At 43.0% G+C, this 26,539-nt stretch overlaps 1 protein-coding gene and 1 non-coding gene across 3 annotated transcripts; both read right to left on the reverse strand.

Moving 5' to 3' along the window:
- Positions 1-194: 194 nt before the first annotated feature.
- On the reverse strand, positions 195-25,716 carry ripor3 (RIPOR family member 3). Of its 2 annotated transcripts, XM_028999215.1 has the most exons (23): positions 25,433-25,716; positions 15,115-15,223; positions 13,160-13,309; positions 12,135-12,213; positions 11,914-11,937; positions 11,487-11,540; positions 10,625-10,774; positions 10,195-10,258; positions 10,071-10,114; positions 9,853-9,978; positions 9,326-9,471; positions 7,818-7,947; positions 6,973-7,569; positions 5,805-5,944; positions 5,489-5,527; positions 4,876-5,044; positions 4,632-4,761; positions 4,374-4,535; positions 4,083-4,241; positions 3,520-3,722; positions 1,515-1,598; positions 1,267-1,357; positions 195-1,038 (listed from the first exon to the last, which is right to left on the reverse strand). In XM_028999215.1, exons 2-23 carry the CDS (start codon positions 15,210-15,212, stop codon positions 938-940), a joined length of 2,940 nt encoding a protein of 979 aa, XP_028855048.1. In that variant the 5' UTR covers positions 15,213-15,223; positions 25,433-25,716; the 3' UTR covers positions 195-937. The 2 variants fall into 2 exon arrangements, with proteins under 2 accessions (XP_028855048.1, XP_028855049.1); XM_028999216.1 differs by lacking the exon at positions 5,489-5,527.
- Positions 12,850-13,020, reverse strand: LOC114801492 (U1 spliceosomal RNA). The gene has a single exon (XR_003751539.1). It is a non-coding gene; the product is annotated as a U1 spliceosomal RNA (small nuclear RNA).
- Positions 25,717-26,539: the final 823 nt, after the last annotated feature.

Raw genomic sequence — 26,539 nt, forward strand, 5'->3', positions numbered from 1 at the left:
TCCCCCAAAATTTCCTAATGATCACTTGAATTATAACTATTTTTTTGTTTGTCAGTGCTTGAAAATGAGAAAGTAGTAAGGATCTAGGAAACTGTTGGTTAAAATTAGGTTGTATTGGTTAAATTTTATTTAGTGACTGGCACATTTACATCGTAGTTCTAGTGATTTATTTGGACTACAGGATAAATTTGTAACCCAGTAAATGGATCTTTTTTTTTTTTTTTTTTTTAAAGTAGTTCTTGATTACAATCAGCTTTATTCTCTTCAACATTTTCATCACATTCATGGAGTACACCATAATTCAAACAATTCTGCACAATTATGTACACTTATTGCTTTGGCCCCTGTGAATACACTTCATCTTAATATTGCTAAAAAAAATTGTAAGACCTATCTTAATATAAATATTTCCATAAAAGTGTAATATACAGAAGAATAAAGGGACAATGACCATATGTAAATGATCTTATCTAAGAACAAGAAAGACAAGTTTGTGTCTGTAAATGAGTCTCTGGCCAGAGATCTGGCCACTCAGCACCACGTTAGCTTTATGGCATTTCTAATGCGTCTTAAAATGGATTTTTTCCAAATGCAAAAATAAGTTAATGTTTCCATAGCTGTAATACCCTGTGGGGCAGTGGTGGTATTCCGAGCCACCAAGGTGCCACTGAGCAAGGCACCGTCCCCACACACTGCTCCCCGGCGCCTGACATGGCTGTCCACGGCTCTCCAAGGGTGATGGTTAAAAGCAGAGGACACATTTCGCTGTGTCACTGTGTGCTGTGTTTCACAATGACAAATCACTGCACCTTCACTGTGAACAGCAATCTAAGCTGGTTGAGACAGAGCAGCTCTTGCGTTTCAGTGAAGATCAGTGCTCCTGTATTTTGTGAGGTGGAGAGTGAGGGGAACGGAGGAGTCCCGTGATTTCTCATTTCTATAGAATTGTGATTTCTGTGTCCAGGTTCAGGTAAACCTCTTCCTGTAGCTCACTGTGAATTCTGTCCATCCTCTGAAATGCAACATACCCCTTCTTACCTGGAACAAGGAGAAGCAAGCCAATGTCAGTCAGGAGGTTCATGTGTTCACGGTATAATAAAATGTTCATCAGAGACTAATGATTTAAATGACAATAATGCACAAAAGCCTAGGCAGTTCTCAATGCTCAACTCAGCCAGTCCCTGCCCACTTTTGTGAAGTGGTAACATTTAAAGACTTAGTTAAAAATATGAAACCAATGAAAATGACTAAGGATGACATGGTTACCAAAAGACAACACAGTCTCTTTGGCAGCATTGCGAAGGTCTTCATCAGTTGAGCGCCACAATTCCGCCACCTGCTCAGCACTTTCTGAAGCCTGGAAATATGATTTATTTATTTTTTGTTAGTTAGAATTTACCTTCATCAACTGTTAAATTGCTTCCACATGCAAATTTATTTCAAATAAATGTTCTATTTATGACTTTTTTATATATACACCATTAACTTTCTGAAACAAGTGCCTCGTTTCTCACCTTGAGACACTTCAGAGCCAAACAGGCGGCCAGCTGGAGCTTCACATCACTATCCTTCAAGACCTCTGTGTAATATACTACAGCCTGAAGACAAATACATTTTTATGTGTTACATACATTTTTTTGTATTAAGGCAAATGATCAGAGCATCAAAGCATCACACCCTGGCTAACTACAGCCTACTTAGAGCTATGTAAGAATTGGTGTTTTCGTGTGTTAACTGATTTTGGGAGTCGGCCACCACTGGCCACGCTTTGCACCTCAAAATGCTGAAAGCAGCGATTGCCATAAATGTTTTCATTGTTGAAGTGTATTCTGTTACAGTAGATAGAAAGGATGTTTAGTAAAAGCAGAGGTGGCAGGTGGGATGGACGAGGCTGAAAAGGGCTGTGTGAGCAGAAATGACTCAGTACAAAGCATGCTGGGTATACAGGTATGGTGTCAACATTGTACAGATGCTGATGATCCTTGCAAAAGACTGAATATTGCTGTTGACTGAACTCTCACTGGTCACATTATAAGAAACACCTATTCTGTACCAACACTATGAATGTGTTGTTGTCACAAATAAACTGCTCGAACAATGAAAGGAACACTTTGAAAACACATCGGATCTAAATTTTGGGGGAAAAAACATACATAATGTGCTAGGAAAAAGCTCACATCTTTATCAACCTACAAGGGGCTTAATTCAAAGTCACCAAGAAATTTAAACTGATAAACTGATGCAACTTGCTAATCCAAATGGCTGAAATGTCATTGCACTGAAATGTCAAAATGATGCAGGGTGTCGTAATCTATACCTGTGTCCCTCCATGGATCTGCCTCCCCAGATCAACACTGATCCATAACCAAACCAATTGTGGTGAACAATGTTGCAAGTCCAGAATATTTGTTGTGTATAACTTCCATTGTGTCTTTTGTATTCGTGTTGCAGCATTTTCATTTGTGTGGACCCTTCTGAGCCACCGTACAAAAGCACAGGGTGCCAGTACTAGTGGTCTGGTCATAGTCGTTCATGCCAGTGGCCAAATGGAGGTCACTTTGTTGGGCCGTACTCATCCTGTTCCTCCCTGCTGAAAAGAAGCTGACACCGGTCCGTCAACAGTCCTGTCAAACTCTACAAGAGTAAATGTCTCGTGGAAACCCCTCCTTGCTCTTGAAACTGTGCTGGTAGACTCTGCAAACCTTCAAGAAATTGCACATATTGATGGCCTTCCAGGTGGAGCCTGCCTGTGCAACCTATGTAGGGTACAGACATCGTCTCATGCTACCAGCAGTAACGCTGTTCCTAGTAAGTGGGGTTTGAACCTGGGACTTCGTGGTCCTCTGGTTCATAGGCAGGTGTTCACTGGGCTAGTACCACCCCAAGATGAGGAGAGGACAAAATGTCTATGGCCTCCACCGGCAACACCCTTCCTTTTTTTCCGAACCGTCTAATTGTCGCTTTGTTAAATGTACCTGTTGTTAAATTTGTCCACACCAAAACAGCCGACACTGAGGAACAACCCCTCTGCTACATAGCTGACGAGATCCAAAAATCCTGGTTTACGGGCTGATACCTGATGCAAGTATCAGCCTTGGTTTAGAGCATGTTGTAAAATATAGGAAAAAAATACAGAAATGTTACCTAAAATAAAACAAAAAGGATTCAAATTATAGAACTTATAAAGCTGCAGTTATTTTATGCAGTCAATGCTTAGTTTTTCCCCCGTTTATTCACAAATTCAGATGTTATATTGTATGATTAATAAAAACCACACACTGACCCACCTAAACAATAATTGGTTAATAGTCCTATGTGAATGTTATCTATGTAAAGTGACATGTTTGGTTCACCATTGATTTGTGTGTTTTATACATTTGTCGAGCAATCGCCTGTACACCTTTACAGTCTATCTTTAAGGAGTTTCAAATAATGTGACCACTGTGGGCGCAGGTCATAAGAAAGCAACTGACACAATACTGTTATGGACAGCGGCGGTTTTGCTTGCCCCTTCTGTACCTTCGCCCTGAAGGATCTGCAGCCTGCAGCTCGGCACAGACAGGAAGCCGCCGCCCGAGCGACTTTGTGATTGGCGTCTGCCTGTAGGCCTGACAGGATTCGCAGGGTTCGTCCCAGAGGCTGTAGCTCGGCGATGCGCTTCCCTGACAGCTTCTCCAGCGCTCTCCTCCTCTTCGGGCTTTCTATGGCTGACTGCAGGTACACTGTAACACCCGGCAGTCCAAGGTGGGAATTATTATATGGGAACTTACAGCTTTCAGCATCACTATATTAGACCAAACTGTTAACCCCAACAGTCTCTAAAAAAAACCTTCTTTTGGTTAAGATCTAAAGGAAAAAATAAAACGTATACCACAAATATATCGTTCATACAGGAGGTAACATTTCAGCCAGAACTGGCAAGTGTGTGTGTGTGTGTGTGTGTATGTGTGTGTGTCAGTTGGGCTGTTTTGCTGGTCAACTCCACCATCAGTCCCTCTTGAGACACTGCTGGAGAACGCATAAAAAGTGCACGTTTTCCGTGCCCAATTTTTAATGACGTCGATTACTACACAGCAGCCTACCTTCTTTAGAGAGCCGCGAGATGTGCTCGCCAAAATCAGCCAGTCCCCATCTGCTGAAGTAGCGGAAAAACTGGAAGACGGTGACCCGGTCCGTGTTGCAGAGGATCGTGGGCACCATTCTACAGCTGGCCTGGATCTGCTGCAGCAGCTGCATAAACACTGCAGACGGGGGAAGACGCTTTATGACTTATGCAGTGAGATGACGGTGCACTGGGGCCTAAAAAAGGCCAGATCTTGGGGCACGGTGCCCACTAAATGTTTCATTTGTGCTTAAACGATTGAATCTCCAACCTGCATCTGGCTGGCCTGGCAATTTGGCCTTGACTTTGTGGATGAACCTTTTCCTCAGGGTCTGCAGAAATGCTTCAGCAGAGCTGGAGAAAGGCGATTCAGGGCCTGAACACTCCTCCCAAAATGACTGCAGGATTCTTTGTTTCTGACCAGAGGGGACGGCTTGAAAAAAAATGAAATACAAAAAATTACATCACTGGAAAACGTAACTAAAATCAATTTTTTTTTTACTTTTTGCAACCCTTCAACAACACTGACCATCTTTGAGGGACCATTCTCCACTCTTTCCCACTGACAACTTGCTGATTTCTTCCAGCACTTCAAGTTGCTGCGTGAGCTCCTCCAAAATGTCCTTCCGGACAAGCTCGGATTCTGAACTTCTCAGTGCCTATAAATACACGAAGGGCATAGTATCATTGCTCCAAAGGCAGATCAATGTAGTTTAAATGTGCTGTGAGCTCTGCGAGTGGAATATTGATATTCCAATGCTCGACATGCTCACCCTCAGTAGCACTGCGCAGATGCTCAGATGGGTCTCCAGACTTTGGTCTAGGCTGTAGATGCCCGTGCTCAGTGGGAGATGTTCTCCGACGTCGCGCTCTGTCTGTGGGGGAGACCCCTGTGAGATGAGCCCCAGGCTCCTCAGTGTGTTGTCCTGAAATGAACTGATCCTGTTGAGGAAATGTTCTTTTCATTTTTTTTTCCTTTTAATTCCAGCTCATCGCAGACTAACCCCTGAACCCCTTAATTTATTTTTTTTTTTGCTCTGGCCATGAGAATAGTTTAAAGTCATATTTAGTTATACATTATGAGCTTTTCATACAGGCTGTAAAATTATTAGTTACTCCCACTAATTATCTGCAAAGCATTTTCTGTAAACCATTCCCGTCATTCAAGCCTTCTGAGCCTGACATGTTCTGACCACTAGAGAGCACTGCTGGTATTTTAATCTGGCCATGTCCTCTCCATACAAGTATTCTAAACACACAAAAAGTTCTAAATATAACTTCAAAATATAAATAAAAAACATTTGGGCCAAAACTGTGGACTTTTTGTTATGCAGTTGCAGGTGTTGAATTACATTTTGTTCCAAATCTCCTACAATCCATACTCACACATTATTGGTGGTTATGCAGTGTGCATGTTGTATGTGTCTGTAAATGAGACCAACATACTTTTCAAATAAACATGGTTTAGATTGGCACTATAGCATGTTGTAGCTAATGTATGAAGATGGAACTAGCATTCTGTATTGGTCAGCATAGGTAAATTAGGTATATTATTTATGACAATTTCTGAAACATCATTAATTTCCGAATCGATTATTGATTTCTTTGACCAAAAAAAAAATCACCAACATCAAACATCAGAAGTGCTACAGGATTCCCTTTTTGTGAAAGAGAATATGAATTTGTCCTATTTTTCACCCACCCTGTGTCCCGGATGCGAACACTGCCCATGCAGGAGATCTCGTCTGCGTTAAAGTCCGTGGAAAGGAAGTCGAAACTGCCCAGGACTTCATCTACGGCCAGGGTCTCATTGGAGGAAGCCTTGGACGTGTCGTGCTCATTCTGGAAGAAACAGGTTCTCACTGTTTGTTCTCTTGTGCAGTGCAGTTGTCCAAAGTGACAGCTTAATTGTGAACGTAGCTGGGAAATTGCAGGTGTTGCATTGCTAAAGCATGAAAATATGCAGCGCTCGCTCCAACATACAGTATGTTCATTCTTTCTGCTGCTAAACCCATTTGCATCACTGCAACGCCTGAGACAACACTTTCAACCACAGAAATGAAGTTGGTTTATATACAAACGTGGACAAATAATCCATGTAAAGGAGGAAACCCTGAGCTAGGACAGGACAGTTCAATCTGATTGGTCATTGTCTTCTAGTCTTACGCTTTGTCATGAACGTGGTTCACAGCCACCAGTACTATGCGCATTGGCCCCAGTCCCTACAACAGCGGTAGACACATTTCTTCCACATTCCTAAATGTTGTTTTGTGATGTTCTGATTTCTCAAAAAAAAAAAAAAAAAACGTATGTGCTAGGCGGAGTTCTGGTGACTAAGAGGAATTTCATAAACTCTTTTTTAAAATGACGTGTTGTGATTAGATGTAATGACTGTTTCTTCTTTAGCTCAATGAGGTGTGTGTTTAGTCCATGTGAGCTTGTAAGGAATGCAGTGGCTAGAGGTGGTGAATTTGATGAAAGTCATTCAGAAGCTTTCACAGCCAGTCCGATTGCTGTAACAGTGCATGTGTTAATGTTAACGCTAGAAGTATTTCTAATCATTTCTTATAAAAGTTTGAAAGATCTGCGTAAAATTTTCTTGTGCACTGTACTGGTGGACCTAAACCATGCCACCTGTCTGCATGTACATAAAACCGCTTTAAAATTGACAGGCAGCAGATGTGAGATACAAACAATTACATACTTATCTCAGCACCAAAGCATGCCATACATCTGTTATGCTTTAGTTGCAAAAAATGTGCCGGCTCTTTGTGCACGGCCACATTCCTGCTGGGTGGCTCGGAACAAAAGTGGGAGATGGAACAGGGCGTGAGAGAAAGAGTAATGTCAGAAGGGTCGTCGGTGCTGACCTTTAAGGTCTGGCTGAAGTGTTGGACCTGCTTCTCCAGCCCCCTCAGCTGGGTCTCCGTGCATCCCTGCTCCTCCAGGGCGGAGTCCAGGGCCGCCAGCAGGGTGCTGATCCTCAGCGCCACGGCCCTCCTCTGCACGCCGCCCACCTTGGCCTGCGGCGAGGCATGCTCCGGCCGCGCCGTCTCCGCGGAGCGCGGCTGCTCGGCCTGCGAGCTCCCGGCCTCGACGTCCGTCTCTTGGCTCGTGTTGAGTGGACTGTCCAGGCCTGGGGGAGCCTGTTCCCCGTTCTGCCTGAGGATGTCGGGTGTGCTGTAGCGGTGGAACAGCAGCATGGACTCTCGCCGGCTCTCGTCGGGACTGGGTGGGCTGGTGCCGGGACGCGGGGGCCAGTTCTCACCCATCGTCTCCTCTCGCAGGCTCTTTGAGGGATTATCCGTCGGGGTCCGAGGGGATCCGCGTTTATCAAGCTCCATTTGCTTGCCTTGCTCATAAGCTTGTGAGGCATCAGACAGATAGCTGAGCAGGGACACCCCTCGGGACTCTCGGGAACCCAGGGAAAAGGAGCCCTCAGGGTCCTTGAGCTGCCTGACCATGGACTGCGGATAAAACAGAGGATCGGCCTTCAGAACACACACCTCTCCCTGTTTGCTCCACACATTACAAGTTCCAGATTTCAGGACTGCGCTTAATCTGAGGGAGAGGTCAGAAAACATTCCTGGAAGTGGCAGGAAAGGGGGCGGGGGGGGTCCTGCTTTGGGTCCCTCAGCATGTGTGCATAGAAGAGATCTTCTTGTGATGCAAAAGAAGCAGAAACATGTGTAAGATGGGTGTTGAGGTAACTTACGATGAAGTATTTCTCTGTGAAGCTGGGAGTGTTTGGGGGGGTCCAGCTGTACAGGGAGCCTTTCCTGCTGGGGAGGGATTGCCGGCTGGGCGAGGAGAACAAGGGCCGCACCTCTCCACTGTCGAATGGACTGTGGACGGAGAGCAAGAGGAGGGCAGTGGGGTAAAGAGTGTCGGAGAAACGTTACTGTTGCATCTGTACTGTAAACGTAAGAGCGGCCATCAAGGCCAGGCAAGGCTTTCCTTCCTTCTAAATAACAACATCTGACTCCTGAAGTTGCCCACTGACTGTTATTCATGTGTCATTTAATGAGCACCATGCCTTTCCATGACTTGAAAGCGACTGGTAAACAGCATTATTTCGAAATCTATCGTGTCTGTTTAGTGACATGGGCACCACTGTTGTTGATTTCTCAGAGGCCTTTCGCTGTTTACGGACTGGATTCGACTCGGAATGACAGAAACCGCTGCCGCCCTCAGATGAAAGAGAGCTGCAGCATCGTGGCCGGGGCGTCGCGTAGAAGGTCTGGACGGAGTGAGGCTGGACTTTTAAGATGTGTTTAATTTACCGAAGCTGTAAAAGGAAACCATGAAAATGTCCTGCACCTGGTGCCTGTAAGCCGGGCGAAATTGAATCCGCCGCAGCGCAAGGCCGGAGTGGCGTGTCGTGTAAGCGAGTGTATATATGTGCGCTGGGTCGGCGATCAGCTGTTCTCTACCGCAGCTGTACTGTGTTACGTGGGGGAGACTGACAGATGGAGAGCTAAGGCCCCCATTCACACTCCAACCGACCCAAATCTCAAACAGCTGCAGTGAAATAATAGCCATTCTCAGACCATTGTGCAATTGAGACCACTGTTCTGGTTTGGGGTATTTATGAAATATAAGTGAACGAGGTATAGTTTGTGTGGGCAATTTATTTCGTGCTGGCCGTGCAGACAACATATCTCTCATATGTTAATACAGGCTACACATAGGACACAGGATTTTGATATTGGTCCAATATTTTGACCAATAGGTATGGTCTCTCGTGAGTTTCAGTAGCCATAGCAGGCGGTGGCTGCAGTCACTTCCACCCTTCTGTCGAAACTGTGACTTCACCTACTGATTGTACTAGACAGTTCCAGTTCTAAGACTAAGACTAGGGAGTCTTAGTTCTAAATGTAACACTAGGTCAACACACACAGCACACATGTGACCATTTTTAAATCATTTAAGAAAGCACACAGGAGTGCTTACTTTTGCTGCCATGCTGCTAGCCAATCATAGCCTGCAAATGAAAAACACCTTGTAATGCTAAATTCTTTATTTTATTACGGTGTATATAAATGCACTGCTAGGCCTTTCACAAAAGATGTTTAAATGACTGTAAGTCACAGACTGCTATGCCTTGTTTTTTATAATAAATGCTACCACAGCACATGGATAATCTTCAGCAGTGGTGACCGTCAATGTTTTGCCATCGTTTTGCGGCGTTCCAGATTGCTGTCGTCAGTAGACTGTACTTACTTCCATACCACCTCCAGCTGCAGTTTGAGGGTGCCCAGCTCTGTGATGTCTACCACCATCATCTGTGGTTGGGTCATGAAGAAGTCTGCACTTTTGCATATGACCATGCCAACCAAAATGGAGCCCAGTCCTTTGACTTCCGTCACCTGATGATCAAAAAGCACCAGACTATAGTTATTGTTGCAGTTTTTTTTATTATTAGTACTAGTATATGTGCTCATATTTTTTAACAGGTTCATGCCATATTTATGTTGCTTTGGGCGTGTTATATGAAATGAATAAGCATTTACTTATTCCAAGAGGACAAATTCATCATTTTTGGATGAGATTGAAACTATAAAATTATCCATCTGTTCCAGCAATCTGCATAGTATCTGTAGTGTTCTAGTACAATGCATAGTCTGTCTATGCCAATGAGCCTCTAAACAAAAAGCAGGAAGCCATCCATCATTACAGCCAATAGAGCTGCTTTTTGACAGGAAGCTCTGTTTGTTCAGGTGTGTGCAGCTCACAGGATGCTGGCTTGCCTTTATCTCAAAGTTCTCATGGATATGAGGGAGGAAGATCATCTCCTCTTCATCCCACAGCTGTCTGTCGTCCGTCTGGATCTTCCCTCGTATCCGCCACCTTTGCCGTCCCAGCCTTATTACTACCTATAGATAAAGCGTGTGTGTGTGTATTTCACAGATTTCACAATCATTTTAAAATAAACAATTGTGTAATAAGAGCATAAATAAAATCATACCTCATACTGATCACCTGGACAAAGGCGGGCAAATCCTATCAGACCTAGAAAGGAAGTCGCTTTGATGAATACCAGGGTGAGTTAGATTTATCTTGCTATGAAATGCCTCCAAACAACAAACCACCTTTCATTTTGATGTGCAGCTCCCCCAAGAGAATCTCCAGCTCTCCTTCCATAGCACTCATATCCTGAAATGATTTTAAATGTCACTGTTGTTACTGCTCTTACTGAGGAAATGGAAGCACACTTTTGTTTTTGCTCAGTGAGTTTCTTCAGCTCTGTGCCAGGAATTTCAGGTCATCCTCTTCCATGTGTGACCTACATTTTGGGTATTTGAGCGGTACAACATAAGCACAGGACATGTGCCACATCTGTCAACCATATCTTGTATGGATAAGCATTTAAATGGCATTGAAATGGATATACAAGCAACAATAAGCTCAACATTTGGTTCTGCTTCAATGCAAAAGATGGCCCTGCAAGTCAGAAACACAATTTCAGTGGATAGTCTGCGTGTTTGCAGGTAATGCGTGTGACCCCTAGGTGACCCTTACCTCCAGACTGTGTCTGTGGTTGCGGCTAAGTTCCAGGAGGCTCTCTCGGGAGGCCCGAGACGATGGGGAAAGGGAGAAGGCTCGCTTCATGTTGACGGCTCCCTGGCACAAGCGCCACTGGATGCAGTATGTCTCATACAGCTCTTCCACCTGGACAGCAGACCAGTTCACTATACTAACTTCAGCATTTATTATACACAGTATGGGCTCAACTATACAGTCCTGATTATATACACTAAAGTCCCTGAATATACACATTTCAGATTATATGCCAATATATTATATTCCGATTATATGCGTCACAGTCTGAAAGACGTAAAATATATATAGCACAGCCCAGTTAACAAAATGGTAATGGAAATGAAAATGACACATGTACTGTACTACCTTCCGAACTATATATTAAGATGGCTATTGACGCTCACTTACTACACCTTAATTCAGCCTATGACTATAGTAATACATAAACTGATCTCAGGTTGTCCACCCAGCTTGAATATGCATTAAAACAGTTAACTATAACTGAACTGAAGGGTCTTCTCTATTCTCCTCCTCTGTGACATTTGAGGGAGTGGGTGTAGAAGGTGTAATTTCACCACCCATTACATTCACTCAATTTTCCCGTGCAAGAGAGGTGTATACTTGTACACTTGTATTTTGTCCCATTTTGGCTAATGATGCTCACGGCAGGATTCGCCTGTGTCTCATCTTGCTACAGCAACCACATTAAAATAACTACAGTGACACAATCCGCCAATCACGCACATTTTCCATCAGATACAACGTGTGCACAATTTTTTGTGGTATACATTTTCCATACAGCACAGTAAGTAAACTGTTCAGTGGTCGGAGGAAATATTACCTTGCTGATGTGGAAGTCCAGTCGCCTTATATATCTCTCTAATGCACGGATCTCCTGCCATTGTTGGAAGAGCTGCATTAGTATGTGATGTTTAAAGGGCCACATATTCAAACTGAAATGAATTAGATGTCTGACGCGTCTCTATTTAGACAGATGGATGGATCTGGATCTGTAGCATAAACAGCTAGTCTGTATATTATGGTTAGAGCTCTTTCAGACCAGAGGGAGACTGGATGCCAGCGAGAGGTTATTGATGCACAGCATTCCAGACCGCAGTATTAGAAGTAATTGTGCTATCATGACCATAGCAGAAAATGAAAAATTGAGCTTTGAATTTTTTCATTTAGAATTAGAGGGATTTGAGTCTTGTGTTTACTGAAAAGGATTCTCTTTGATGAGTTTCTCAAATAAAAAATTAAAGACTTACCTTTTCCAAATCATAAAGGAAAGCCTGAAAATATATATAGATAATTGTAAATGAAAAATATATTTATACATATTTGTTCATATTAATAAATGCATTGATTTTAAAACATTCATCTATGTAAGGCATCTATATCTGCTATAGATTTTGTGATATATCTGTGGTTGTAGCTCAGTATGTGCAGCACACTCAGGGAGATTGATGGCACCATGAGGACGCCTTACCAGTCTGGAGTTCCTCTTAGTGTCTCTCTGCTGGGAAGACAGGAAGTCCATCTCTGTCTGATGGGCCTCCAGGTACTCCCTACCAAAGCAGGAGCAGGAAGAGGCAAATGTGCTGGTCACCATGACAACTTTCTGGAGTGTGCATTAAAGCTGTATCAAGTACAGTTTTTTTTTTTAGCTATTACAACTACACAAAGCGAATTTTTTAGCTATTACATTAGTCTTTTAAGACTAATGTAAAGGTTCAGTCATTTTGAAATAAAAGTTATAAACAATAGCAACCTAGTGGGTAACACTCTCCCTTATGAACCAGAAGACCACAAAGGCCCGGGTTTAAATCCATTGTGTCCTGAGCAAGACACTTAACCTCCAGGGACTCTGTCCCCGTAACTACTGATTGTAAGTTACTCTGGATAAGGGCGTCTGATAAATGCCGTAAATGTACATATATATATATAAACTATGTAATGTAAATATACAAACATTGTGAAATCATTGTTGAAAGTGAAAGTGAAGTGATTATCATTGTGATACACAGCAGCACAGCACATGGTGACACAACGAAATATGTCCTCTGCTTTTAACCATCACCCTTGGTGAGCAGTGGGCAGCTATGACAGGTGCCCGGGGAGCAGCTTGGGGGGACGGTGCTTTGCTCAGTGGCACCTCAATGGCACCTTGGCGGATCGGGATTCGAACCGGCAATCTTCTGAGTACAGTGCCGCTTCCTTATCTGCCCCCCATTAGGCCACCACTGCCCTAAAACAGTTGAGATTCACACATTTGGGGAATTCGCCGGAGTCAGCACAGCCAGAGTGCAATGGCTGAACCTCACTCTGGCTGAACCGCCTTCTTGATCACGGTATTTTCCCTGCCAGGTACGTCATGTTAATTTCAGGCATATTTATTTTGAATTCATAGTACACTGTTTTGGCAGATCTTAAAAGAATCTTTCAAAACAAATATATTTTTTCCTTCCATTTTTTTCCTTTTTCTTTTTTTTTGCACTGCATTCTTATACTCACTTGAGTCCTTTGCGTAAAGCCTGGAAGATTCTGTCCACCTGCTCAGGTTGCTGACCCCAGATAGTGCCAGCCACCCGGCTGTACGCCGGCATTTTGGGAGATTTTCCTGACTGGCCTTTGGCCCTGAGAGAGCTGCGTGCTGACGAGACCCTGCAGAGAAATGGATGAGGAGAAAAGATGGATGGGATGGGCCTTGAAATAAACTTGTCCAAGAACCAGCACCTGAGACACATTAGAGCAACATGGGTCTCTGCATGTTTAAACATTTTTTGCTTCAGTCCTGCCTGATTTTAATCATGTTAAGAATTTTCCAGCACTTACTGGACGCTTGAAAATTACCCTGATCTGTTGTGTAAGGCCTCCTTGAATTCAGAGGGTTGAAGGGGGTGTGGTTTTGGAAGGAAGCAAACATTAAAACATTTCATCTCCACAATTATAGACACTAACAACATCCAGGCTTGAAAATGCTCGTTTGACACGGGTTGAACCCTCAGTATTGCAGAGATGAAGCATCGGTAAAAAAAAAAATTTAAATGCAGGGTTAGTCCACGACAGGACTTTTTCACAGCATTGTTAAAGTTCCAGAACATGGCCCCCCACAACCACTCTGTTCATGGAAACAGTATGTTTATGATTTTTTGAGACACTTTATGAGTCAGTGGTTGAAGCCTTACATTTAGTTTGGATCATATAGTTAAATTGCAAAAATAAACAAACCCCGTTATATGAGGGACGTAGTCAGTGTCAAGGGTCCCTTTGTTAGGAGCGGGAGTGAGGTCACGTTATTTAAACATGACTGTTTATGTGAACCTTGGGACACACACCAGTGGGCTCACTTTAGCAGCTGTGTTTCTTACGTAAGTGTGTCAAGCGGCCACACGCTGCCTCCTACGCACACAAACACATGCATAACTCAGCCAAAATTTTGCATTTTTGAAATATTGTCATGTTTTTGAGATTGTATAAATGTCATTATGTGGCTTTAATGGTTTGAACATGAGATTTATGTTCAATTTCTCCAAACACCTGCACATATTTGCACGAGTTATCAGCATTGCCGATACCAACCTGAATTTGACTTGGTATTGGATAGAAAAGGAAATCAGTGGTATAGCACATCCCTTTACTTTACTTTACTTTACTTTACTTTACTTTATTTTGCAGCTTTTATCCAAAGCGACTTACAGGAGGAAGACACCAGCAATTCTCGTTCGATTTCTATAGATTTTAAGTTTACAAAAACTAAGAGCCCTGATATATATATATATATATATATATATATATATACACACACACACACACACACACACACACACACACACACACACACACACACACACACACACACAATGTGCAGTGTGTACGCGTGTGTAAGTGTTAGATTTGTCTGAAATACTTTTTGAATAAGTGGGTTTTCAACTGCTTCTTAAAGGTGGTGGTAGTCTCGGCTAGTCGAATGGAGCAGGGCAAGTCCAATAAAGGAGAACAGAGTTGATAGGAATCGGAGACCCCGTGAAGAGGGAATTTTCAGTCTCATATCATTTGCAGATCTGAGAGGGCGTGCAGGAGTGTAGCTAGGTAGTATAGTATTGATATAGGAGGGTACATCCCTAGTGGAAACTGCTCCTGTATACGGATTCAGCTGCAGTGTCAAGATCACGTTTGGCAAGGTAACTGAAGCATTGCATTATGGGATCTGTAGTTTATCTGTTATCATACATATATAGATCTATATAAAGTGATCTCGCAGGACGTGGTTCTTGTGCCACAAGCTTAACACCCCTGAAACAATGTCTGCATGAGTTTCATCATGCTTGCAGTACAGTATTTTTGACCGATGAGGCTGTGATTGGAATACAGGCCTGGAGGTGCCGCAGAAGGGACAAATCACCCATATCCTTGTCAACCCTAATTTAAATTGAGTAGTTTCACGGTCTGGGCTGAAGCTGTGTTACCTGCGTCTGCTGCTCACAGAGCTCAGTCCAGTGAAGGATCGACTCCTTTGCACCATGCCTCCCTCAGACGGGTTCTCAAACCGCAGCTTCACCGACATCCCCTCTCTTCCTGGACACACAACAAATACCATTGCAATGTCACACTCAGACAGTACGGAGCAGTCAAGTTCTAACCTTCAAAGCACATAGATTGTCCACCATCACAGATCCTCTTTGAGGTTTTATGTCACTTCAAAATTTTAACCTTTCGCCCTGCCTGCACAACTCATTCAAAAATTAACTGGCAATATATATATGTAGGCAGGTTGCCGTTTTCCTCAGGTTCTTCTGTCCATCTGTGTCCTGAGACAGACCCGTCTCTGTGGTCCACAGCTGTCAGTGCTGTTGCAGAGAAGAGGAAGAAAAGGAGGACAAGGAGGAGAAAGATGCATAAGGATGTCTGGATTGCAAATGCAGAATCCCCTCCAGTTCCCCCCTCTCGCTTCCTCCTCCTCTCTCTGTGGAGCAACTCATATCTTGCCTCCTGCAGAAGAAAGGGGTAGCGCTAGGCACCTGATGTTCCATAAGATGGCTCACTAAAGGCTGCCTTCTGAATTTCACCGCGGCATCACACCTTTTCACAACTTCCTATTGAAAATGGCATGGAGTTCCAGACACGGTCATTTGGAAATGTCCACAAGGGAGATAGAAACTCCCTTTGCAATATACAGCGGAAATGTTTATTTCCATTAGTAAACATGTGTGACTTTGAAAAGCCATTATGACCGTTTTTAAGACTGCTTCCAATGGGGGTGGCAGAAAGAAATGTTAGGCTGGCCGACGTTTCTAGCATATGACGTTTTGCCTGTGTGGACTCTTCAATGGGCCAGGCAGAGCATTTGGTCAGGCAAGCTAGTTGTGTCCTGAAAAAGACATTCTGAGAAATGTTAAAATCCTTCCTATGCTCAGCTAATGAGACAAGAACATGGATCCATTTCCATTCATCTGAGAAACATCAGGTTCAGTGAGAAAGGGAATCAGTTGACACAACGGAGCCATCCCACATATGTTCTACATTGTTGAAATAGCTGAAAGTGCAGCACACGTTGTTCTAATAAACATCACTGGACTCTTCAATAGGCCTATGTATAGTCCCTGTGGTGTTTGGAGGATTCAACGCTTGCGTATTTGAATAGGGAGGGCAGTTTAGATGCATGTGGTGTGAAGGGGGTCATGTAAATAAGACTGATTGAGTCGATTTAAGCCCTTTTAATCTGAACACTGTGTTCAATTAGACTCCTAAACCCAGTGCTCACTTCATGACATGCGGGGTTCCTTAGGAGCCACAGCCAGTAGAAATATTAATGCAGGAACAAAGCCCAAATTGGACAGAGTGTTATATATTTTTTTTCTTCTGCATTTTTTTCTTTGGAAAAGAATACATAAAGTATGTCAGCCAGCGTATGCTACACTGCTGAAGCTCTCTGTGTGTGGGTATGTGTGTTACTTTGCAGATGGCTGTCATCCCATTAGCTGTTTTAGTGAAGAAACGTGAAGTTAGTGAAGAAGCAGCTTTTCTTAGTGCTCTGTAATGAATTCAGATCTGGCAGACAGAAACATACAAACCCTATAAATACAAAAGTCTTAGGACTCCAGAACGTTTAACCAACATGGACTTTAATGACACTGCATTCAAATACAAAGATGTTAAGCAGAGCATTGGCACCTTTTCTGAACCATAGACCTTAGCAGGTGTTGACCCCGCTCTGTAACTTTGCTTGGTCTTCTACCTCATGGATAAGTTGCAGTAGTTCCTAAACACTTCCACTTGTGCAAAAATACCACTCTCAGTTTACTCTATGCTATACAACAGGGATAAATCTCACAATCCACCTGATTGCAAGGGTACCAGGATCCAAAAAGAGAGTTCATATCCATGTGGTGAAGGGGCCCAGACACAGTTTAAATTATTAAGTCCACTTTATCACACTGCTAGTCACCCTTTTAAGCACAGACAGTGTTAAATTCACCTTAGTTAGGCTGTCCTAGTTAGGGTACCGGGCCACTGTTGCACAAATATACCACTATTTCCACATATTTCAGTATCAGTCGTACAATGTCACCGTCTGCCGCTGCTTCTGTTTTTTTCTCTCCGGGTCACCACAGCCACCACCACCGTAACAACTAAATTACAATGCTACTGGACCAGTAGCATCATAATGGACACAAGACACTGGACTACATTTTGGACTTCTCCACCTCTACAACTGTACAAGTGTGGGGGGTGTCAACTGTAGGCCTGTCAAAGCACATTTTAGGCTATATAAGAAATAAATATTGTTGTTGTTGTTGGTTTGATTGAAACCCATGAATTGAGTATGGGGTGTGTTCCAATACTTTTGTTGAGTCGGCGTATATTCTTTGGCCAACCCTAGTCATTAAATGAAACAAAAAGAATAATAGGTGCATTGTATTTGATCTTTGTGAAGCTATAAAGGATATTTTGTATATTAGCAAGAGGTAGTATAATTTTGTACACTAATGCCTTGGTTCTCAGCCTGTGGTACGTACTGTATGCCACTGATTCAGGTTCTGAGATTATTGCCAATTTCCCCAGTTGCTGTGTGTTTACATGAACTGTGGTTATTTTTCTTAACCTGACATAACCCTGACCTTGACCACTGTACTGACAGTGGATGACACTAAATAATATTCAAATTAGGATTAAAACCGTCTTTTGTAAAATCTAGTTAAATACGCCTATGATGCTCTGCTTATTCAGGTGGGGAGCCAAAAATTTTAGGAGGTAAAAAGTTTTAACCACCTTTATTGATTATCACTTTGTTTTATTGTTCTCTTATGCTTAATGCATAATTAATTTAAGATGCCTTTCCACCATGCTGAACAGACTGAATATTTGCTTTCTTGTTGCTTGGTCACCACTTAGGGACTAATGTTTCTTTCCTACTGCCATAAGATTTTTCAGTCATAGTTTTTCACCGAAGAAAGAGCTTGCAGGGGAGGTTTAGTCATGACTGAACCCTTACTCTGTCATGGCACCTCCACGAGGAGAGCTCAGCATGCTGGCCCTCTGCCACCGATGGACAGAGAGCCCTAATCCAATGCTCGTGATACGCTGCTGCTTTCTGACTATGAAAGAAGAATACATAAAGTGTGATCCAAAAAGGGACAAGGGCTGACCTTTTACTTGAAAATGAACTTATACTGCTGAAAATGCGCATAGTGCTGATGTTCACAAGCCACTTCTGAAACAAAACTAGATGTTGACAATTAATTAAAATTATATTTATGCATAAGATGGTAAATGATGGTCTTATGTTTAAGATGTAATTAAGTAAAAGTAATTGTTTTTTGTCATTTTAATACACAGCAAGCACAGAGCATGGTGCACACAACAAAATGTGTCCTCTGCTTTTAACCCAGTGGCCAGTGGTCAGCCATGAAAGGCGCCTGGGGAGCAGTGTCTGGGGATGCTACCTTGTTCAAGGAGACCTCATTGGAACCTTAGCAGCTCAGGAATTGAACCCACAACCTTACGAGTTACGAGTCCACTACCATATCCGCTACCGCACCACACCTATTTGAATCTCCAATTTGTGAAACAATTGTAACACCAACAAATGCTCACTACAGAAGTTCGATTTCCAGAACCACTCGCTGTCCCTCTGTCATTCTGATGTTTGATAAGTGCTATTACCACTGGTTTGAAGGAGCCTAGCTGAGTCACACTTGGCCAAACGTGCTAAGCTTGTGGGCCTTTAAAACAGATTAACTGAGAATTCATGAGTGGAGAGAGGCCATTAATCTTACTATGCACTGCATACCAATGCATATTTCTCTGGGCTGGCCCCTTTTAGCCATGGAAGATGACAAAAAATATGTATTCACAGACACCAAAATGTATTTTGCAAGGAGGCAAAAGGTGGGCAGTAGAAATGGAAATCTGAACCCCAGGCAGTATTCGGAGAGAAAGCCAACGTCTCATGCTCCAGTCAGAAATACATTTTGCCAAGTAGGCTACAAAACCATCATATATGACTTAATGTGCAGGGAGCGCCAAGTGATTTAAAATTTTTGCACTGGTTCCAAACATGTCAATAACCTTGTCTATCCAGGTCTGTGCTTTATTTCCACCTTCCCAAAAAGGTGGGGAAGTTTTGGGGAAGTGTCTTCTCAGACATGTGCAAATTGTTCAGCCCTGTGCTCTTTCTGCAACTGATAGACTGTTTTAAACAGTACCTAAGTAACTATGCATACAGCAGTAAACCAACAGGTTTTGATCTTAGTATTCTTCTTAATGTAGGCCACTTTATGACAGCTCAAAGACTGCAGTGTCATTAAAGTGCATACTATTTTGTAGCATAATTATAATTCAAATGTTAAGCGTTTTAGTGTTTTTAGCATATTTTTTGCTCTTTTTCTATGTAAATTCAGACGGCGTGCTACGGTGGTATCAATGCATTGTATTCTCTTTTGAGTTTGTGTGTCTGCTTACTTTAGGAGTCTTGTGCAAATACATGTGTGTGAGTAGTGTGTGTATATGGGTCAGTAATGTACAGATCTACAGGGGATGTAGATCACACATCCTTACACAACCCCGCCTAAAAGGCACATATAAATCATTGCAGGGTCCACAGCAACTGTTAAGACCTGCTCCAAAGTGGGACCCTGAGGAGTTTGCAGATAGAAACTCACACACAGGTCCAACTTCACCATACGGACACATATTTTAGATGTGGTTAAAGGAGGCCCCCTCATAAAGACCATGAACAGAATGTGAAGAGATTGTAAACCCCTGCACTAATTCTGTAACAGCAAACCCACAGAAACCCATAGCACTGCAAATCAGGAGAGAACCTCTGTAAACACGCTTTTTTTCACTCATGGGCTGGGCCATAAACATGTTAATAGTTTCTGGAGGTCTGCAGGATGGTGGAAACGTTTCTTCCAGATGCTGCCCCTCTGAAAGAGCTGTTGTCAGCTGGTCCTGTGAAACATTCCAGAACAATTTATGATGTGCGTTCCCAGTAAGTAAGTGATTGTTTTGGTTGTTGTGCCTAAAGACAGATAAAAATATCTAAAATAATATACTGTGAAATTACATTCATACGGCTTTTTCTGATTAAATCGCCCAGTGCATGTTTGGTGTCAAAATACATTTTTTCCATGAATAAACCAGTTGATTTCTAGCCAGTTGTTTCCAGATCATCACTTTAATGCACCTGTTTTAAAGTGTAATCCATGTTTTAGAAATAACTGAATATTGAATTATGGAATTAATAAAAATTACCAGGTCAAACAAGATTTGCATTAAGTGCGAGATAATTCGGACATCTGCGTATAGCTTTAAAAAGAGGTGACAGCAGGCCACCAATTTGTAGTCAGACGTGAGGATTTTCTCCCTCTGCTGGAAACGCGAGCGAGGCTGGAATTTCGTGATGCTGAGCGGAGCAGATTTGTTCTGACAGAGTGTGCTTAAGAGCCTCTGCACTAGTGGACCCGGACCTGCTGGACATATCTGCATGTGTTTGAAGGGTATAATCTTTTGCTTTTCTTGGCCTGGAGCAAAACCATCAATCCCTCTCTCCGTCCCTCTGTCCGAGCAGGTTGTGCAGCGCACATGCAACGCACAATCCGTCTACCCTGACTCAGACCAATCATGCTTTCTATATGCCACAACATCACAAAGTCTTCGCCACAATCAAAAAGAGTACGGAACATATGTTCAAACCTTTTTTTTCTTTTTTGAACCTCAGTAGATTTTCAGCATTATTACAAGCATTCAGCAATACGAAATAAAGCTCGAAACATGTCCTGAACAAATTTATTGAATTAAGACAGGAAATGGTTGGGTTGCATCCTGTCTAATGTTTGATTCAAAGCATAAACAAAGCAAGAGCAGAGTCGCGTTCAAAAAAAGATGCAAATATGCCCGTGGTATTTGAGCAACCACTTGAAAAGGCTGACTGGTCTGCGCAGACAACTAAAGAAAGGTTTAATTAAGGATTCTCTAGTTGACATTTTTGGGCTGCCTTGTTTTGTTTTTAATGGATCCCAGAGTCTTTGGAGAGCTGGGCATCCTGTTTTTGTGGAATGCAGTATGGGTTATAGGTTTGGGGTAGTTTGCTTAGGAGGACATGGGAATACAGGGAACAAAAACACAACAATCTTCCCCTTGAGCCTGAGCACCGTTGGGACATCTCTGCTCTTTAAGTGGGTTGTTTTCTTTGGTCCAAGGCACGATACGTTCATCCAAAGTCACAGAGTCAGTATATAAGTGACATTATAAAATGTGTAAAGAGTATCTACACATGGTATGCCTATGGAGTCTAATTCTGTCACTTATCCGGATATGAAACCAAAATTTGTATCTTCTAACTTTATCTACCCCTAGGCCAGGAAGGGGTTCCCTTTAGCAGACAAGCCACATTTACTTCTTGTTCATGTCCCGAATAACTAACAATGATCCCACTGTACTTGCATTCCCACTTTTCATGTCAGACTTCCATGGGTATGTATGTCTTTGCAACATAGAGTTAAGGTTTCAGAACAATGTGGGTAAATATTGAGAATCGTATGGATTTTCATTGCAATGAAGAAGACACTGGCTACAAACTTTGTGTGTATGTGTAATGGTGTTCTGATCAGTGGAACATAATACAGTAAGATCATGCATTATTACCATGCCTGGTTTTTAAATGATGTGTCTATGGAAAATAATCTATGTCTATTTTCGAATTCAGAATAATGTATGATGGTTGAATTACAACCTCTTTTCCAGAAGCAATAATTAGCCTTGGCCACAAGAGTTTAATAAATAAATTAAAATTGGACAAATAGGATGCTTTATGGAATAGAACACTATTCTGGGACTCTGAAGTAACAAATGTGTCTCTAATGTATATCTATTTATAACTTTAGAACTTCTCATTTTACCAGCCCTGGTGTAACCTTGTTCAGAACTTGTTGGTCATGAGGTCCTTTAACAGATTCTGATAGATTAGTGCACTCTCACAATATTAAATACCCACTCCCAGGGGTATGAAGAAGGGTCCAGGAGGATTGCTCCATCATATTCTGCTGCCCCCCGGGGGCATCTCAGCTTGGCTTTTAAGTAATTCTCTTTTGGCCTCAGTTTGATGTGCAAATCTTATCCTTCTTCCACTTCTCTCCTTATTTTCCTTGTCTGAATGGCTAAGGTTTCAAGGCAAGTCTGAATGGAAGAAAATGGCAAATGGCAAACAGAGTTCACTGAAGAAGTGAAGGCCTTCAATGAGTGGGTAACACAATGGGGAGCGCCAGGATCGAGGTTCTCCCACCCTTGGCAGAACTTGCATCTCGGGGAACCCGTGAAATCTTGCAATAAATATTCATGCAATACCTTTGAAACAGGCATAGTGACCGTTCCAACATTTTTAAACCTCAAGCCAGTAATTCCATACATGAATAATGGACTCTCTTTCCCTATGTTAGAAATTAGATCTTATATCGCGCTGTTATTTTTTCTCTCTTTTTAACTCAGATTTGGCTTGGGTCCCCACTCTTCCCACCCGGCAAAGCTGATTTCAGATGGAGAGGCTGTACAGTGTCTCTCCACTTTCCATACATCCTGTAAAACGGCCGCGCAAATTCCAGACTGCCATATGGTGTCCTAACATTAAAACCGTGACCATATTTGGAAGGTCAAGATTATACAAAATGAGCTATCAGCTGGGCTGGCTTGACCTGCTCTTCGTATCACCAGCAGCCTGTCATTTTTCTTAAGAGGTTTCTTTTTCACAGACTTGAGCATCAACACACCCACAGCACTACTTGATGGCCGCACGCTCACGAAAACATTCTCCATTCCTGTTTCATTTTTCTCTCCTCGTGATGAATATCCGCCATCTCCGTGTAAAAGGCCACGCGTTTGCGGACTGCTCTGTGTCACCCTGAGACCCTGAGCCTGCGCTGTAAGTGCCAGACGGACTGTGGGTAATTGGTTATCCTTTGTGGTCTGCAGTTGGCTGTCTGAAAGCGAGCAGCGGTGAAGGTCTGAGGGGATGCCTGCGCATACTGACACTAGATACGACCAGCCTAGATGCACGTAATGCCGCTGCTGCATCAACTATTATCAATGTGTCTTATTTTAGAGCCCTGTAGGATAGCTACACTTGAGTGTCCTGAACTTTCCTGGGTTTGAAATAACAAATGTCCAAAGGGGAGGAAGGGTTACATATCCTCTTCTCTGTGTTTTTTTTTTATTATCAAGCACTCCTCCAGATGAAATGTGATAGTGAAATTGGAAGAAAAATCAACATTGTAAGACATGGATATTTGTATGAACTCCAATGTACAGCATAACTATTTGTTATGTGAAGATTTTGGCCATTTTCATGTTGAGCAATACAAGCAAATAACTATCTGGCAATGTATTCAAGACTCCAAATTTGAAGAAAAAATTGTGGGAAAGACACATTTTTCCAAGAAGATTCCAAACTCTTTTAGGTCAAACGTTCCAGAACGTACATCGACTGAAAACATCTCTTGTTTAGTTGTAATAGACAACGGCTCATCGCTGTCATCTCTGCACTTCTTAAAAGGTATTCCCTTGTCTTCAAACAAATGTAAACCAGCTCTGTTTGATTCACAATATCCAAAATATTAAGAATCTACATTTTATAAATGTGAGCTGATCAACTGTTCTACTCCATTGTTCCTGGTGGCTTCTTGGTTGAATACTAGAGTGATAAACATTAAGCAGGACAGGAAATTTGACCTGGCCCGTACATTCCTCATGATTTGACAAGAATGCATTTGCACAGGAAATGCTTGTCGATAAACTTAGTTCTAAATAATATGTCTGATACAAAGCCAACATCATTCGTCATACAGCCAGCTTGTTGGAGGCCCTTTCTTTCAGGTGGGACAGGGGACACATGCCAAGATAAACTGATTTAAAAGTTGGTGTTTTTTGCGAGAACACAATGAGATTTCCCTGTTTCATTGTGTGTAGCTTTAAATGATAATGAGGAGGAGAGAGGCGGGACAATGAGGAGAGCGACCTACAGAAGTTGAGGGAGCATTCACGGAAATTGTGTCACCAACCACGATGTTTGCTGCAGACAGGAAAAATAAAATGAACCCACTGGTTCTTCAGAGTTTTGCATGACGGAACTAAGAAAAAATGCATTTGTGCTCATTTTTACATCCAATCACAGAGCAACTGCAATGCTTCCCAGGTTTGGAAGCCATGACGGTCGGTTTTAGGGGTTAACCTTTCCCATTATGATGATATAAGGGGAGAAATTGAGCTGCCGTTGCCATGAATGGCCAAAGCACTCTTTACACCTATCACCATTTCTAGCCACTGCAGGACCATAGTCAGGCTAGAGGAACTCGTACTACATTTACAGCATTTACCAGACGCCCTTATCCAGAGCGACTTACAATCAGTAGTGACAGGGACAGTCACCCCCTGGAGACACTCGGGGTTAAGTGTCTTGCTCAGGGACACAATGGTAGTAAGTGGCATTTGAACCTGGGTCTTCTGGTTCACAGGCGAGTGTGTTACCCACTAGGCTACTAACACCAATGATGAATAATCTCAAAAAGGGAAATGCATCATATGACATTATTTAAATAGCTTTGAAATTCACAAATGTCATCAGGTTCATAAAAAAAAAAAAAAAACATTCCTGCTTGGGAGTTTGACATGTTTTCTACTAGAGTTCGGTTTCGGGTTCTCACATTAGAGCACTGGCATCACTAGAGGGGTGAGGGGTAGGGGTGCATGAAACATGACGGAGGGCATATTTGTGGATTCAAAAGCACAGCTAACGGACCCTGTCAAGGTCTCGGTGCAGGACAGAGGGTTTCTCTGATGAGGTCAGCGCTCGACATGCCTCACTTTCACAATCGCCAGTTGTTGCTCGGTCTGTGAGGGAACGTTATACACACACAGGTCATTTCCGGCCGACCGTGGCCCCGGCTGAAGGTCCCAGTTGAGCTATCTGCCCCCGGAGACATATATTAGCACACGGTTTTCCATCTACACGTGCCAGCGGCTGAGGAGGAATTAAGCCGTGGTGTTTGAAATGGAGCTCTCCTTGCCACAGAGCAAGAGGAGACAAAGAAAAAGAATTCATTTTACGCAGGCCTCACAAGGAGGCAGAAAAAAAAAATGACAGCGGTGCTGCATGCATGACGGCGTGACAGAAGTTCCAATTCGGTGTCTGCCATGCATTCCATGTGCAGCCCAATCAGGAGAAAAGGAAAGTGGATCCCAGACATGCAACAAGACAGAATGAAGATGTGTAAATAGCAGCCGTGGTCTTACCTGCTCTAAAACACTCCTACTTCCGAGCCACGCTGCCTCTGACGGCGATGTGAAGCGCATGTGTGATCATCTCCAGCATTGTGCATGTGTGTGTGTGTGTGTGTTTGTGTGCGTGGGGCCAGGCATATGATGCCTGCTCGCTCCTGATAGCACAGTCCTGTCTCAACGCCGAGGCGTCGGGAGGTAGAAATGACACTTGATTCCAAGAAGCAACGCTTACAGGGTGGGAGGAAAAGAGGCTGGACACATCAAATGCAGCTCGCCTCGGTGATCCCGCTCTCTTCCCTCCCTCTCCCCGACTCCATCTTTCATTGTCAGTATTACATTTTTTCCCCCCCTCTCTTCCTCACAGAGACCCACGCGGTGTACTTGTCAATTCTGTCCGTTTCTTTCCCCCCATTTTGGCCCAACCATACGTGCTTGGCCAGTTTGGACTCGCACACATTTTGGCAGCTGAAGGAAAATGAAGATCTTGGAACAATCCCGCAACAATCTGTACGAGTCTATTTAATATCCTCCAAAACACAAAAGCATATTTTCACAGAGACGGTTGGGGAAAACTGCCAAAAGCGCTTCTCCCCGCTTTCTGAGGCACAGAATGGCCTCCTCACCCCCACCCCCCAGCCGAGTTCTGGGTGAACGCCTGGTTTCCTCGCCCCACATGCATGAGCTGATAAGGAAAGAGAGAGCCAGAGAGAGAGAGAGCGAGAATCTTTGTCAGATGGTGGTTAGGGGCAGATCCTTCACTAGCTGTAGACAAAAATCTACAGAAATAATGAGCGTCCTCAATGCTCATATTCTCTATAGTGCCTGAATGCTCAGTATGAATGAAGGGAGTGTTGCACTTGATAAAAGAAAATGAAAACTGTATAACTGCATACTATATTCATTTGTTAATGTCCCGTTCCATTTTACAGCAAGCAAGTGTGGTAGTAGCCTAGTGGGTAACACACTCGCCTATGAACCAGAAGACCCGGGTTCGAATCCCACTTACTACCATTGTGTCCCTGAGCAAGACACTTAACCCTAAGTTGCTCCAGGGAGACTGTCCCTGTAATACTGATTGTAAGTCGCTCTGGATAAGGGCGTCTGATAAATGCTGTAAAT

The sequence above is a fragment of the Denticeps clupeoides genome, chromosome 12 (genome assembly GCF_900700375.1).
Source record: "Denticeps clupeoides chromosome 12, fDenClu1.1, whole genome shotgun sequence".
NCBI classification, from domain to species: Eukaryota; Metazoa; Chordata; class Actinopteri; order Clupeiformes; family Denticipitidae; genus Denticeps; species Denticeps clupeoides.